This window comes from Nelusetta ayraudi, unplaced genomic scaffold (assembly GCF_046127955.1).
Source record: "Nelusetta ayraudi isolate G7.1 ecotype Tasmania unplaced genomic scaffold, CSIRO-AGI_Nayr_v1 ptg000017l, whole genome shotgun sequence".
NCBI classification, from domain to species: Eukaryota; Metazoa; Chordata; class Actinopteri; order Tetraodontiformes; family Monacanthidae; genus Nelusetta; species Nelusetta ayraudi.
In genome coordinates this window covers 206,776-220,431 of record NW_027466067.1, presented here as the reverse complement: position 1 = coordinate 220,431, position 13,656 = coordinate 206,776, and the positions used below count along the sequence as shown (strand labels likewise).

General features: G+C 50.3%; 1 protein-coding gene across 4 annotated transcripts; it reads right to left on the bottom strand.

Annotated features, from left to right (window-relative positions):
- Positions 1 to 307: 307 nt before the first annotated feature.
- On the bottom strand, positions 308 to 10,261 carry dyrk3 (dual specificity tyrosine phosphorylation regulated kinase 3). Of its 4 annotated transcripts, none has more exons than XM_076024405.1 (6): positions 10,185 to 10,261; positions 7,467 to 7,576; positions 4,180 to 4,385; positions 3,090 to 3,393; positions 2,581 to 2,997; positions 308 to 2,294 (listed from the first exon to the last, which is right to left on the bottom strand). In XM_076024405.1, exons 2-6 carry the CDS (start codon positions 7,542 to 7,544, stop codon positions 1,533 to 1,535), a joined length of 1,767 nt encoding a protein of 588 aa, XP_075880520.1. In that variant the 5' UTR covers positions 7,545 to 7,576; positions 10,185 to 10,261; the 3' UTR covers positions 308 to 1,532. The 4 variants fall into 4 exon arrangements, with proteins under 4 accessions (XP_075880520.1, XP_075880519.1, XP_075880521.1 ...); XM_076024404.1 differs by having other exon boundaries at positions 9,719 to 10,255; XM_076024406.1 differs by having other exon boundaries at positions 10,172 to 10,243.
- Positions 10,262 to 13,656: the final 3,395 nt, after the last annotated feature.

Genomic DNA, 13,656 nt, shown 5'->3' with positions numbered 1-13,656 from the left:
CTCTCTCTCTCGCCGTCTCTCTCTTGCTCACTTGCACGCTCACGAGGATGCAGACAGTGAAAAAAGGGGGATGTGTCAAGTATGTCTCCCTGAGAAAACGCTACCTTCGTCAGTACCACTTGAGAAGAAGAAGAAGAAGAAAGAAGGAAGCCTTCCTGTGCCACTGACCCGGCCGGTCGAGTCTCCCACATCCTGTCCCTTCCAAACAATAATTAAAAAATAAAAATCTACAAGATCTGGTCTCTGCAAAAGCCCCCCCCCGCCTTCCCTCATCTTCGTCACATTGCACCATTTCTTCATCGCCGGACCGAACCGGACCAACCAAACGCTCGACGTTCCCAAGGGGCCAAACCGTTGCCGCCCTGCTGGTGCCGTCTTCTGCGTACGAGCTGCTCGGCCATCGTGTGTTGAAGTTAGCTTTAGCTTTAGCTTTAGCACTCGAGACGGGCCTGTGAAGTATGCGTGTGGCGGTGACACCTCGCTGACAGGCTCCAGTGGAACTCCTGTACCAGGTCGAGAGGTGGGGGAGGGGGCTGGAAATAGGCCGCCCTGCGACCCTCTCCACGTCTCCCGCAGCGCTCGCTGCCACGTCACAGGTTGAACTGACATGCAAGTACCAGAGGGGGGGGGGGGGGGGCAGTAGTGTCGGCGGAAAAGAAATCATTGCCGCCTCCTCCTTCGATGTGTGTGTGTGTGTGTGTGTGTGTGTGTCCCCTCGGTGCCAGAGATAAAGGCCTTGGTGTTGCATGGGGGGAGGGGACAGGGGGGAGGGTCAGTTTTGCAGTGATTGGCGCCGACCGAGAGTGCGAGATCTCTGTAGCCCTTTTCAAGTTTGACTCGCACAAAAACGACGAGTCTGGAAACAGGAAGGGGAAAAAAAAAAAGAGCGAGAGAGTAACAGATTTCAAGCGGGTGTTATGACAGAAAGCGCGGTCGAGACAAGTGACGGTGCGGGTGCGCTTCACTTAAAACACAACACTCACGCTGAGGAGGAGAAGGGTTAAAAACACGCGGGTTAGAAACAAAACTTGCTTGTCCGGGAAGCCGTCCACTCACGCCAGGAGGTGTTTGTTTTTTCTCTTTTGTTATTTTTTTTTTTTTTTTAAAAACTTCATCTAAAAATCAAACCTCGTCAACAGCTCGCCGTATGTAGAAATTTACACAGCCACTCGAGAGAGAGAGAGAGAAAAAAAAATCCTCTGTATAAAATTGTTTTTCAAACTTTTTTTTCTTCCCCGTCCCCCCCCCATTCGTCCTTTCATCTCTCCGCCGATAATAAAAACCAGGAACTGGGGTGTCGACACCTCGCAGTAGAAAAAAAACAAAATAACGACAACGATAAAACAACAAAAGAAAACAAATAAAAGAATAACCAAACGAGTTCTAAAAAGATGGCCTCCGCTTCCCCCTGCGGCCTCCGGCTCCTCCCGAGGAGCTCGGAGGAGGCGCGGGGAGGAGGGAGGGAGGGAGGGAGAGAGAGGGAGGAGACTTCAGCTCTCTCTCTCTTGCTCTCTCTCTCTCTCTACCTCCGCCTACGAGACCAGTTTGGGCAGCACCGTGCGCAGAGGAATGGCCTCCCTGTGGTCTCCCATTATGTTGCTCCGCAGTTTGTTGTTGGCGGCCGTGCCGCCGCCGAAGCCCGGCGCCGCCTTGCCGTGGATGGGGGGGAAGGTGGTGGCGGCGGGGGAGGGGTGGTGGTGGTGGTGCTGGCCCTCGGGGAGCCGCTTGACGGCGGCGCCGGGGCTCTTCTCGGGCCCGCCGGCCGGCTTGGGCAGCCGGCGGTACAGCCAGGGGTGGCGCAGCGCCTGGCTGGGCGTGAGGCGGGTGCTCGGGTCCCAGTCCAGGCACTTCTTGATGAAGTCCGTGAAGGCGGCGTCCTCGCAGCCCTTGAGCGCCGCGCCCCACTCCTTGCTGCCGGGCGGGCCGCGCATCTTGCCGCGGCGCGAGCGCGCGCCCGTCAGCACGGTGGCGCCGGTGGGCAGCGTGCTGGCGCCGCAGTAGCGCGGGTGCCCCTTGGAGTTGATGAAGTTCTTGGCGCGCTTGGCCTGCTCCAGCACCTTCTGCGGCGGCATGCCCAGCAGCTCCATGACGCAGGCCAGCTGGTCGCCCTCGTCCTCGCCGGGGAACAGCGGGTAGCCCGTCAGCAGCTCGGCCAGGATGCAGCCGAAGCTCCACATGTCGATGGGGAGGCCGTAGCGCGAGCCCAGGATGACCTCGGGCGCGCGGTAGAAGCGCGACTGGATGTAGGTGTAGACCCGCTGGTGCTCGAAGCAGCTGGAGCCGAAGTCAATCACCTGGTGGGGGGGCAGAGAGAGAGCGTGAGCCTCAGACACTCGTTTCCACTGAGAATATTTCAAAACCCGATGAGTTTGCTTGAAGTGTATTTATTACTGCAAGCGATTAATGCAGAATTTTCACCCTTGAAGGTCCAGTGTGTGAAATTTTGAAGGAGTGCCTAGAAAAGCCCTAGTAAATCCAATCCATTATCATTTTTTGCCAATTCCATGACCTTTCCATGTTTACCATGACCGCGGGGGCGCTGTTCAGAGGTCACGGGCGCACGTGTGCGTGTGTGCTCACCTTGATGCCGCTGCGGCCCTGCTGCTTGAGCAGGATGTTCTCGGGCTTGAGGTCACAGTGGATGATGCGGTGCCGGTTCAGGGCCTCCAGGCACTGCAGGATGGAGTGTGCAAACTTGCGGACCAGCGGCAGGCTGAAGCCCTGGAACTTGTTGCGCTTGATCAGCTCGTACAGGTTCATGCTGAGCAGCTCGAAGGTCATGCAGATGTGGTTGCGGAAGGTGAAGTTCTCCAGCATGTGCACCACGTTCATGGTGCCGTTGCGGTCCTGCTTGCGCAGGTGCTCCAGGATGCGGATCTCCTCCTGCGCCTGCCGGTGGAAGCGCTTCTCGTTGCGCACCATCTTCAGTGCCAGGTGTTGCTGCAGCTTGTGGTCGTACACCTTGGCCACCTGACCGAAACTGCCCTTGCCGATAATCTGAGGAGGAGGAGGAGGAGGGGGGTGAGAATCACTCCTGAAGAGAAATGTTTGCTTTGCTACATCATTTCATAATAGCACTTTGGTCTGACCTTGAGGAACTCGTAGCGGTAGGCGAGGTGGTCGTGGGGCACGTGGATGTAGCCGCCCTGCTCGTCGTCGTACCCGCAGTTGTTGTTGCCCCCGGCGATGGCCGGCCTCTTCTTGGCGTTGGGTCCCACGAAGTAGACGTGCGGGTACGAGTGGATCTCCGTCTGCTCCAGCGGCGTGAGCTGCGAGCGGTAGAGCCGCAGCGCCTGCTCGGGGCTCAGGGGGCCGCACATCTTCCCGCTCTTGCCGCTGTTCCCGTCTCCATGAGGGCCCGAGGATTCGCTGGAGCCCTTACTGGACTCGGTGCTGCGGCGAGCAAGCGTCACAGATGGAGGATTATTCGTGAACGACTCAACCACAGGCTACTAATGAGCTTTAGTAATCTAATATTGATGGTCTAATTCATAGGTGTCAAACTCTGGCACCGCAGTGTCATTATAATTGGCCCGCGAGGCGATACTAAGTCACTGCTTGAGCCGGCCCACCGGTATTATACAGCACAGGTACAGCCAATACTACAAATCCCAGCATGCTCTGCTGGTAGTTTGCCACATCAATCGTGATAGAATGTTCATTGAAGGATATAATTATTACTTCATTGGTTTATTATTTCATTTTGCAATATATTGTTATTTTATGTTGAAATACATTTCAGACTGTTTCAAAATAACGTTTGATGAAATGTGTTTAAATTTAAATCAGAAGGCTGCAAATAAAAAGGAGGCATATGATTTTTACTTACATTTTATTTACAGTTTTTTAATTTGAAATTCAATTTTGCATGTGTGCAATATAAAGTGACTTATTGTATAGTATTAAGCGTTGCTTGTTCCATATTCTGGTTAAAGCAAAACTTGTTTGGGTCCATAGAAAAAGGTTCACTGTTATATATTTTCAATCAATATCAATGTTCGCCTTTTTACTCAAGTTAGACATTTTGGCCCCGCTGTGTGTTTTGAGTTTGACAAAACTTTTTTTAGAAAAAAAGGCAGTGTTTGACGCAAGACTGCAACGCCCGTTTGTTAATGGCACACCACAGCGGGTGGCGGGCGATGCGGCCGTGGGTCAGGTGTCTCCCTTTGCGCCCCTCACCTTTCGACGCTGCACTCCTTGGACAGGAGGGCGACCGGGGTGGGCTTGTTGGGGGTGTGGCCGGTGGTCCCGCTGTTCTGGGTGGTTGCCGCAGTGATGGCATTGATCTTTCGGTTGATGTTGAAGTCTTCGTAGAGGTACTGGACTTTCATCTGGCCCCCTCGCGTGGCCACCTGATCGGCCATGGCTGTCTTGTTACTGGCAACCTTGAAGACAGGAGGAAGTAGACAAAAAGGAAATTAGAAAGCAAAAAATAATGTAATATAAATTTTAAAAAAATGTTTTTTTTTTTAAGGAGCGCTAGCTTGTTAAACAAGATTAGATCATAGTGGATTTATAACTAACAGGCATTGCAAAAGTAGTCTGTGTGTTTTCTTTGGTGCGTTTTATGTGTGTCTCTCAGACGTCTAGTTGCGTACTGCATGACAAATAGCGGAAGACGATGATAAATTGCAAATTAAAGCTTACATCGGGGGCGGGGACTGCGCGGGTGAGAAGGCTGGAGTCAAAGTCAGAATCTGACTTTCTCAAATTTTCATTTTACACTTTAAACTTTAAATTCTCAGATTAAAGCCCCCCCCCCCCCCCCAAAAAAAAAGAAAAGAAAAATCAGTTCTTTTTTTTAACGGGAGCAAAACAATCTGACTTTCAACTGAGATTAATGTCACCAGGGAATGGCAGAATATGGGGTTTTTAGAACCAAAGGGATCTGGAGGCAAAGAGCCAACTCAAAGTGTTCTGATATTAAGTGTTTGCAGCAGATAGCAGCGAGCAGCAGGTGAACCAGCGCAACCTGCCAAAGATCCAGTCTGGCAGCCACGAGATAAGAGATCCACCCACAAGCACAACTCACTCACATTCACAAGAGTGGCTCCGTTCCAAGCAATTTGTTTGTTGACTCACTGTTAGCCATGAGGTCAAGATGGTTTCTTAATTTCTAATCCCTGAATTTCATTGATCGAAAACACGTGGCCGTGTGTCAACAGCAATTACTTGTCATCGCTTCCTTAAACAACAACGGTGTGACCAAAAAGACCGAGACTAGACTTTGACCCTTGCTTGCACGTGAGCCAACAGGTGAGTCCTCTCCGTGCTGAACCCAAGCGAACGGGGATTGTTTTCAGAGCTTCTCCCGGCTCACTATAAACAGCAAAGTCTCAACAAACCATAAGAATTCCTTCTTCCTCATTCTCGGCCCGGCCCCCGAAATTCTGCCTCTCGCCAGCGGAAAACGACAATCCGCAAGATTATGGAGCCCGGGGGAAATTACAATCATTAAAGTTAGATTATACTCTTAAACTGCTCAGGCACTTTGGACCCCCTTTATATGAAAAGGGACAAGCTGACATGAGTGCAGTATCGTGAGGAGATGTGACTGAGTCTTTAACACGGTCATTAATGGCCACGGGCCTCCTCCTGGACTTTGGACCTGATGTTCTCCTGACTGATTGGAGGTTTTATTGGGATTTTTTTTTTCTTCTTAAAGGTAAAAGTCACAAAACCTAGCACATGCCGTCCAACGCGGGACAATAAAGGCCCATCTTATCTTATCAGACCATCAAGATCAACAAAACAAGGGAAAGTCTTGCATCGCAAAGCGGCCCTTGCCATTTCAGAGTGAAAGAGGACACAGCTTCCAGTGGTCGCGTGTCGCCCGCCGGACTCCTGAAATAGAGGCGGTATGCAAGACAAGTTTCCATACGTGTAACCATATAGTCTTAACTTATTACAACAGCCCTCCTGTTGACCCGGGGCTGCTGTGCAGCTGTCGGCCCACCAGCGACACCACACAACACAGTGGAAGCCATTGATTTGGCCCCTTCACCTACAAACGGCCACAAATGATGCCAGTGGAGTAGAAATCAACACTTACACAGAGTGGAACGTCAGCTTCGATGGAGCATTGATTTCTCGGGGGGGGGGGGGGTTTGCACTTGGGAATATGATTCGAACTACAAAAGAAAGTGAACCTGGAAAAAGGAAAACACAAGAGAGCTGGAATCTCCCCAAGTGCTGCAGCAGCAGCAGCGTGTGCAAAGTCCTTGCTGTGCCAATCTACATGTGTAACAGATGGGGGAGAGCTAATCTGTTCGCTGGCTGACAAACACCTAAGTACGCCTCCTTCCTTCCTTCCTACAGGCGCACGCCGAGCGTTGCACAACCCCTTGGACGTCAGCGGACGCACAAAGTGGGACCTCGGGACTTTGATACGCCCGGCCCAGCCCGGGGCCGACCGCAGGGACGATAAGATTTGTTTATCGCATGAATATATGCGGCCACGCGAGCAGTAAAAAAAACAAAACAAGCACAACCAGAGCAAACTGCTGTCACATTCAGCCGAGGATATTATCTCTACGAGCGTGACGAGGGGAAAAAAACAACGGTTAAAAGGGACGGGACTAGAATAGAAAACTAGGCCTAACCCCTCGCCAGCACGGGAATGGCAGGGAAGATTACACTGGGCAGACAGACACAGAGAGACAGGGAGAGAGAGAGAGAGAGAGAGAGAGAGAGAGAGAGCGAGAGGGAATGTTGATTGGCAACTTTGTTAGTGGGTCACATTTTCAAGCCCAATAAATCTTTACAATATATCAAAACCAGCCCCGTCCTCCCCCTCAGCTGCTGGAGGGTCAGTGTGTGTGTTAATTTCCTGCCAAAGGGGCTTTTCTGGGGTGGGGGGGTGGGAGTCCCAACGCTCCTATTTATCTGTGTATTTTTACTACATCAGCTGCAGACAGCGTTCAGTATCATGTTCTCGGATTCTTGTCGAAGCATCTTGTACTTCTATGTTTCAAAGTGTAATAAAAAGCGAATACAGCGGGTTGCTCCACTGCAGCCGACCTTGTTAACAAGAAGCTGCTGGTACAGCGTAAATGTGAACGACCGTGTGCCAACTTTGAATTCCAGATGGAAACTGGAACGGACAGCATTCCGCCTTGTCGACAGCTTTGTTTTTGAATAATCAAGTCTCGGCTGTGAAACGCAGGTCAATAAATCTTTGGTGGAAGAAAATAAAAAAAAATTCTGCTTCACCGGGCCGGCCATTCGCATCAGTCGCCTGGACGCACATCTGCGCGTTTTCCCCAAGGCTGTCAATCAATACTCGTCACATGACCGAGAGTTGGTGTCATTGACGGTTGAGAAAGTTCAACTTGAGCACGTGCAGATGCCACAGTGTCAACATGGTTCTCTTGTGTGTTTGTGTGCGTGGACACTGATCGGTGTGTGTGTGTGTGTGTGTGTGTGTGTGTGTGAGAACACGGGTGTGTGTTTGTTGGTACACTCACTGTGTGTTTGGGCACTGGGGGAAGCCCAGACGGACTGTTTGTATCGGCGTCGTCTTTGAGGATGTGGTCCGTCCTCATGTACGAGTCATAAAGACCATCGCCATGGCGCGCTGAGGAAGAGGAGGAAGAAGAGGGGACACTTGGTGAGATTACGCAACAGAACCGTAAAGACTGGGACCAGCTGACGTGACAATATCCCGATGAGCGACGTGTGGAGAATCCTAATTTATCTCCACAGACAAAGCATCTTATCAGACACAACCTGGTTCCGTGTTTTCCGTCTATTAACCAACCAAACAGTTTCGATCGTTGGCTCGGCGCTTAAACAAACCGATTTCGCCCAATGAAACCCAGCGACCGAGCGACCGACCTAGCGCTGACAAAGGCCGCCTCTGTCCTCCGACGGCGGACGGTGGCAGACACGGCAGCGCGCCGTCCATCCGACACATCATACAACCCACATTGTCTGTGAACGGCCCATTATTACATCTATGGCACCTATTGTGCAGCGTCCAATGCCCGCGCTCCGACCTAACCAGCTTAGTCGGAGGCTTAGGGTCCCAGATCGCTAGCGCTGCAAGTGGTATTACTGGCCTAATAGGGGTAACAGATGCCTCTGTGACGACAGCATCTTTTCCGTCTACCCATATGTCCATTCAGGCCGCGCCGTGCACACACACACATGCACCAGGTGTGCTCAGAAAATAGAGCTCTTGGAAGGATGAGGGCGTCTGTCATTTAATAGTGCCTTGCACGGCCGCTCACCTCTGCGGCACTGTGCCAAATACCTAACGCTAAATGGCACAGCAGGCGGCGGCGGCAGCGGCGTGCACGGGGCTCCGGCAGGAGGTCATTTACTCAAATGACAAACCGCTCATCGGCCTGCTGTTTATCCGAAACGCTCCCCACTCCGACTGCCGGCGTCTGCGAGCTGGGAATCGGGCAGGGTGAGCGTTTAACATATGCCATTTATGGCATTATGTTGGAGGGGGGGGCTGGCTAATTAAGCCCAAACTCGCAACGTGCTCTCCGTTCTCTCCAATTTGCCTTCTGAGAGGGTTGTAACCATGTGTGGGTGCGTCACAGCTGCGTCCCCAGGCTCGTCAACAGGCCAGCCCTGGGACAGATTAGGCCGCTGCCTGGATACCGACTCATTAGACCTGCGCGGCACAGCAAACAGACGTATTAGGGCTGTGCGTGTGATATTAGCCAGCGCCGGCCGGCCGGCCCATTAGTCAACCCCGCCAACTCCAGACGCAGGACAGAGCGGACGGGATGTTTTTCTCCGCGCAAACTTTCCTGTGGAGGAACAATATAAATACGCTGGGGGTGACACTGGGACTCGAGCGAGCGAGCGGCCAACCAAACAGCCGGCCCTGCCCGGTCCAGCTGGAGTTCAGCTCCCCACAGCAAAGGGCAAGGAACACGGTTCCAAACAGCCAGCGGATCATGTGTCGCAAAACATGTGGCGTAGTCGCAGCCTTTTGTCCTCCTCTTCCTGGTGTCCTCCTCATGAGAACAGAGACGCAGCGCGCATGTCTGAGGGAGGCAGCTCAGAACTACGTCTCCATCCGCTTGACTTTGAAGTTGAAGTAGAGTTTGCAATGGCTGAGCTACACAAGCCCACTCCAACTAGACATCACGCTGAATGTGACATCAGGGTGCAATGAGCACATGGTACTGATACCGTGCACAGAGAGGAAAGGCTTTTGGATGCCATAAAATTCAGATAGCACAGCCAATTACGTTGTGATAGGACAGTAAATGTGGAGAGATGGAACAGGAATATTTTCACGGACAGTCCAATTGACCTGAACTCCTCGTAAAAAAAAAAAAAAATTAATTAAAAAAACTTGTTTACGACTTGAATGCCTCGTGAATAAAAAAAATAAATAAACAAACATGTTTACAATTTACAATAAGCTCGGCAAATGAAAACAAACGGCAATTAAAAACCTTTGGAACTGCGTCGTCTGACCGAAAAACTTTGGATATGCGAGCTCCCAAAACAACGAGACGAGACGAGACGAGCAAAGGGAACATTTTCAGACACAGGATATTTTTGTAAACGATGATTTGCGAGGAAACTTATGCCGCAGACACGCCAGGATGGCGAGGGCTTTCTGCTTGTGGTGGCGGCGACGACTGTGTCCTTCAGCTAAAAGAGTTTGGGGGTGTGGGGGGGCAGCAACGTTCAACAATCGGCGACACAAAAAAAGTGGGTGAGAAACGACTCTTTTGTTGTTGGTTACCTGTTGCTATTGGGCCCTCTGGTTTTCTGCTTATTATCATCATGATTGCAATTAATATGTGACGCCAGCATCCAAAAGAAGGAGAGGGGAAAAAAATCCCAGAAGAAAAAAAAAAAAGGAGAACAACCAAAGACTGAAAATAAAAGTCACAATGCAAACGAGGCTCACTTGGCCGTAACCTGCTGTGTTTGCAAAAAAAAAAAAAAAAAAAAAAAGCAGAGAACTCCCCCAAGTGTGGTTTCGGTAGAGTTAACTCGAGTTTATTCTCTCCTTGTTATTATCTACCTTTAACTTCTTCCTTTGACTGTAATTATCCTCGTTTTTGTTAAAAAACCGCCGAGTGTTGTGTTTAGTGTGCAGGCTCACACACTGGCCACGGCTATCATTAGCCCCCTTTGGTTGCCGTTCGTACAGGGGAGGGAAGAAGAAGAAGAAGAAAAAAAAAATACACACAAAAAAGAAGAACCTGAGCAGGCGGTGAGGCGGTGGGGGTCGTCTCCCTCGGGTTAGCCAGCCAGCTAGCTTCCAACAGCCACACACACACACACACACACACAAAAAAAACAAGCGTCCGCCGGCCGGAGAGCCGCTCCCTTTGTTAAAAAATAGTTTGAGTCCAAATGTTGCAGCTCGGTGGTGTGAGCCGTTCGCCCCTCGCCTCTCTGTGTCGATGCAGCGGGCGGATCCAGAGCACCATTCCCAGTCGTGCTTAAAATCCCGGCGAGCGGACTTTGTGGTAGGCAAAGCGTAGCACAGCGAGAAAAACCCCGGGACCACGTCCTCCTTCGGGACAGCTGCTTCGGGGCTGCCTCGTCTTCTTCCCCAAGTGGCTAGCCAGAGGAGGCTAGCGCCGCTATCTGTGTCCGAGCTCCATTGTCCGAAACGCCCGAGAGCAGCAACAGCAGCGGCGGCGGCAGCAGCAGCAGCGCGTCCGTCTCGTCGACAGAAGTTTCACCTGTACCGGGGCGGCTGCGATTGGGTTTGATGCGTCGCCCGTGCGGTGCGAGTACCTTATTAGAGGCAGCTGTGTTGTTGCTAAGGGCGTCTTCTTCACCGAGAGTCGGCAGCCAGCACTCAGGACGGAGGGGGGTGGGGCGGGGCTTAGCCAGCCAGCGCCTGAACGCACATGCGCCAGGAGGGAGTGAGGGAGGGCGACACGCAGCGTTCAACTTGCGACACTGCAACCCTAAACAACATCAAAGGGCAACATTTGACATTTTCTTTATAAAAAAAACCACTGCGGGTATATTATTAGTATATTGGGGCGACTGTAGCTCAGGAGGTAGAGCGGGTTATCCAGTGGCCGAAGGTTCATCCCAGTCTGTCCTTGGGTCCTTGGGCAAGACGCTTATTGCCTTGTATGAATGTGTGTACATGTTGGGTGGTGATTGGAGGGGCCGTTTGGCGCAGATTGGCTGCCACAGGTAAGGCATCTGTGGCTACACATGTAGCTCACCACCGCCAGTGTGAATGTGCTCAATGTAAAGTGCTTTGGGTGCCTTGAAAAGCGCTATATAAATGCAATCCATTGTAATTGGTATCCATCCATCCATTTTCCATACCCGCTTCTAACCGAGCTCAGAGTTGTGGGGGTCTGCTGCAGCCTCTGCCAGCTGTCATAGAGCGAAGGCAGGGTGGGTGACACCCAGGGCAAGCTGCCAGTTCATCACATGGCCACTTGGAGACAAACAACCATTTGCACTCACATACACAGCGAGGGTCAAGTTAGAGTTTCCAATTCACCTCACATGCATGATTTTGGACTGTGGGAGGAAGCCGGAGAGAACCCACGCAGACACAGGGAGAACATGCAAACTCCACACAGAAAGGTCCCAGGCCCGGAATCGAACCCTCGACCATTTGAGGCAAATTAGGAACTCTAAATTGACCCGAGGTGTGCGTGTGAGTGCAAATGATTGTTTGTCTCCATGTGGCCCTGTGATGAACGGGCCACTCGCCTAAGGTGTCACCCTGCTTTCACCCAATGACATCTGGGATAGGCCCCAGCAGACCCCCAAAAACCTTGAGTGCATGACAAAGCAGGTATTGAAAATGGATGGATGGATGGATGGATGGATGGATGGATGGATGGATGGATTGGATGATCATGCTGCAATCGTTTTGTGTCAGAGCTACAAGGTTGTCTTTCCGTGCCGGCCCAACAACAATCTTTTCTAGGGTGCAGCGTATGTCACCTTCACCCTAACACAGCTGACTCCAGCAGCCCCGTCATAATTTGCAGTGATAGAAAATGGGTGGCTGAAACATTTGGTCAGTTGTATTTGGTTGATGTTGGATAATGTGTCACCTAGCTCCCACTTGATTTTAATCTTTTTCTTTTTTTTTTTTTCTTTTTTTTTTGCATCATTGTAATATGTCTTGTTGGCTTTGGGTAAATGACCTGGTGCTATTTGAGAGCATTCCATTGTTTTTTCTAAATGGACGCATGCGTTTATACTGAAACCACGGACACACTGGTCCTCAAGGCCACACTGAGCTGCTGGTGGTCATTGAAAATTGCATAGCTGGTCAGAAAAGCTGAGCGACAGACTGAAACTGGAGAGCGAATGGAGATATATACAGAGCTGGATATAGTTGGGGGCAGGCAGAGGACGGAGCGAGCAGGCATGAGAGAGTGGGAGGGGTCAAGCTAAATTCAGACAGTGATACATGCTGGGAAGGGGGGGCCGTGCTAATCTTAGCTCTTTCTCAGAGGTGACAAGTGGGGGGGCCTGTCTATATTTGCTGCCATAAATAAGCATATTGACACAGTTTTAGGTGGCCTTCTGGACAGCGGCCAACCTTTAAGGCCAGCCTGGCCGTGTTGCGTATTCATAGATGGTGGTGTATGGAGAGCGTGAGGCCCCGGTGCCTATAAACTGATCTGCTTATCGCACATTCCCACAAAAAGAAAAAAAAGAAAAAAGAAAAGACAGAAAGTTCAAGGTGTAAGTGTGTGGAAACTGTGCTCTAAACACAGCCAGTGAATTTATAGCCATCGCAGGAGAAGGGACCAGGTGCAGAGAGCTACCTTTAGTCCCTTGCAGGGGTTGAGGGTTCGAGCTGTATTTGGTCTCTGACAGACACGGACATCTGTGAGCTTATTGGTATATTGACCTAAGGCCTCGTTTTGAATGTCCTTTGGAAGAGTAATCTGTGATAATGATTGACCTGGTAGTTTTATTGAATATCTATCTATCTATCTATCTATCTATCTATCTATCTATCTATCTATCTATCTATCTGAAGATCTGTTGGTGAAGTCCCAGTATTTTCATGTAAAATAGTTTTTTAAAGCTTTTATTATGCAAAAAAAAAAAAACAATTTTGCAAGAATTCAGAACACTAAAAACTGCCTCTGTCGTGTCTGAAAAATGTGAAATTCACTCTTTTACATCTTTTGCTTGCTCCACGTAGCAGAAAGTGCCCTTTGTGATGTCACTGATGTTCTTGACCACACCCCTGGTCAGCTGTTGGATGACTGCTGGAAGATTGTAGTGTTATCTCAGCATCAGTTTTGGCAGGAGGCCAAAAACCCCCTGTGTTTTTTGTTTTTTTTTATCAGTGAGCTGTCAACAGAAGGCTAAGCCTCTGTATTTTCTGAAGATCTATGGAGTTTATTTGCATAATTTATCGTGCGAGATTGCTCGGGCTGATGTCTCGGGTAAAAAAAAACAACTAAAGGTCTCTGTCTATCTATCTATCTATCTATCTATCTGTCTATCTATCTATCTGTCTACCTATCTATCTGTCTACCGCCTTAGCCGACATATTGCCATCTGTTGGTGATTACAAGCATAGCAAGTTGTAAAGCGCAACACTTTCCACTGAGGTCATGCCTTGAGAACACATCCTCCTGAAGTTGCTGACATTCAAATTGTCGTGCTGCATTTGAACATTTTTAAATAATTACATCCCATCCCATTACAGGACGTTAA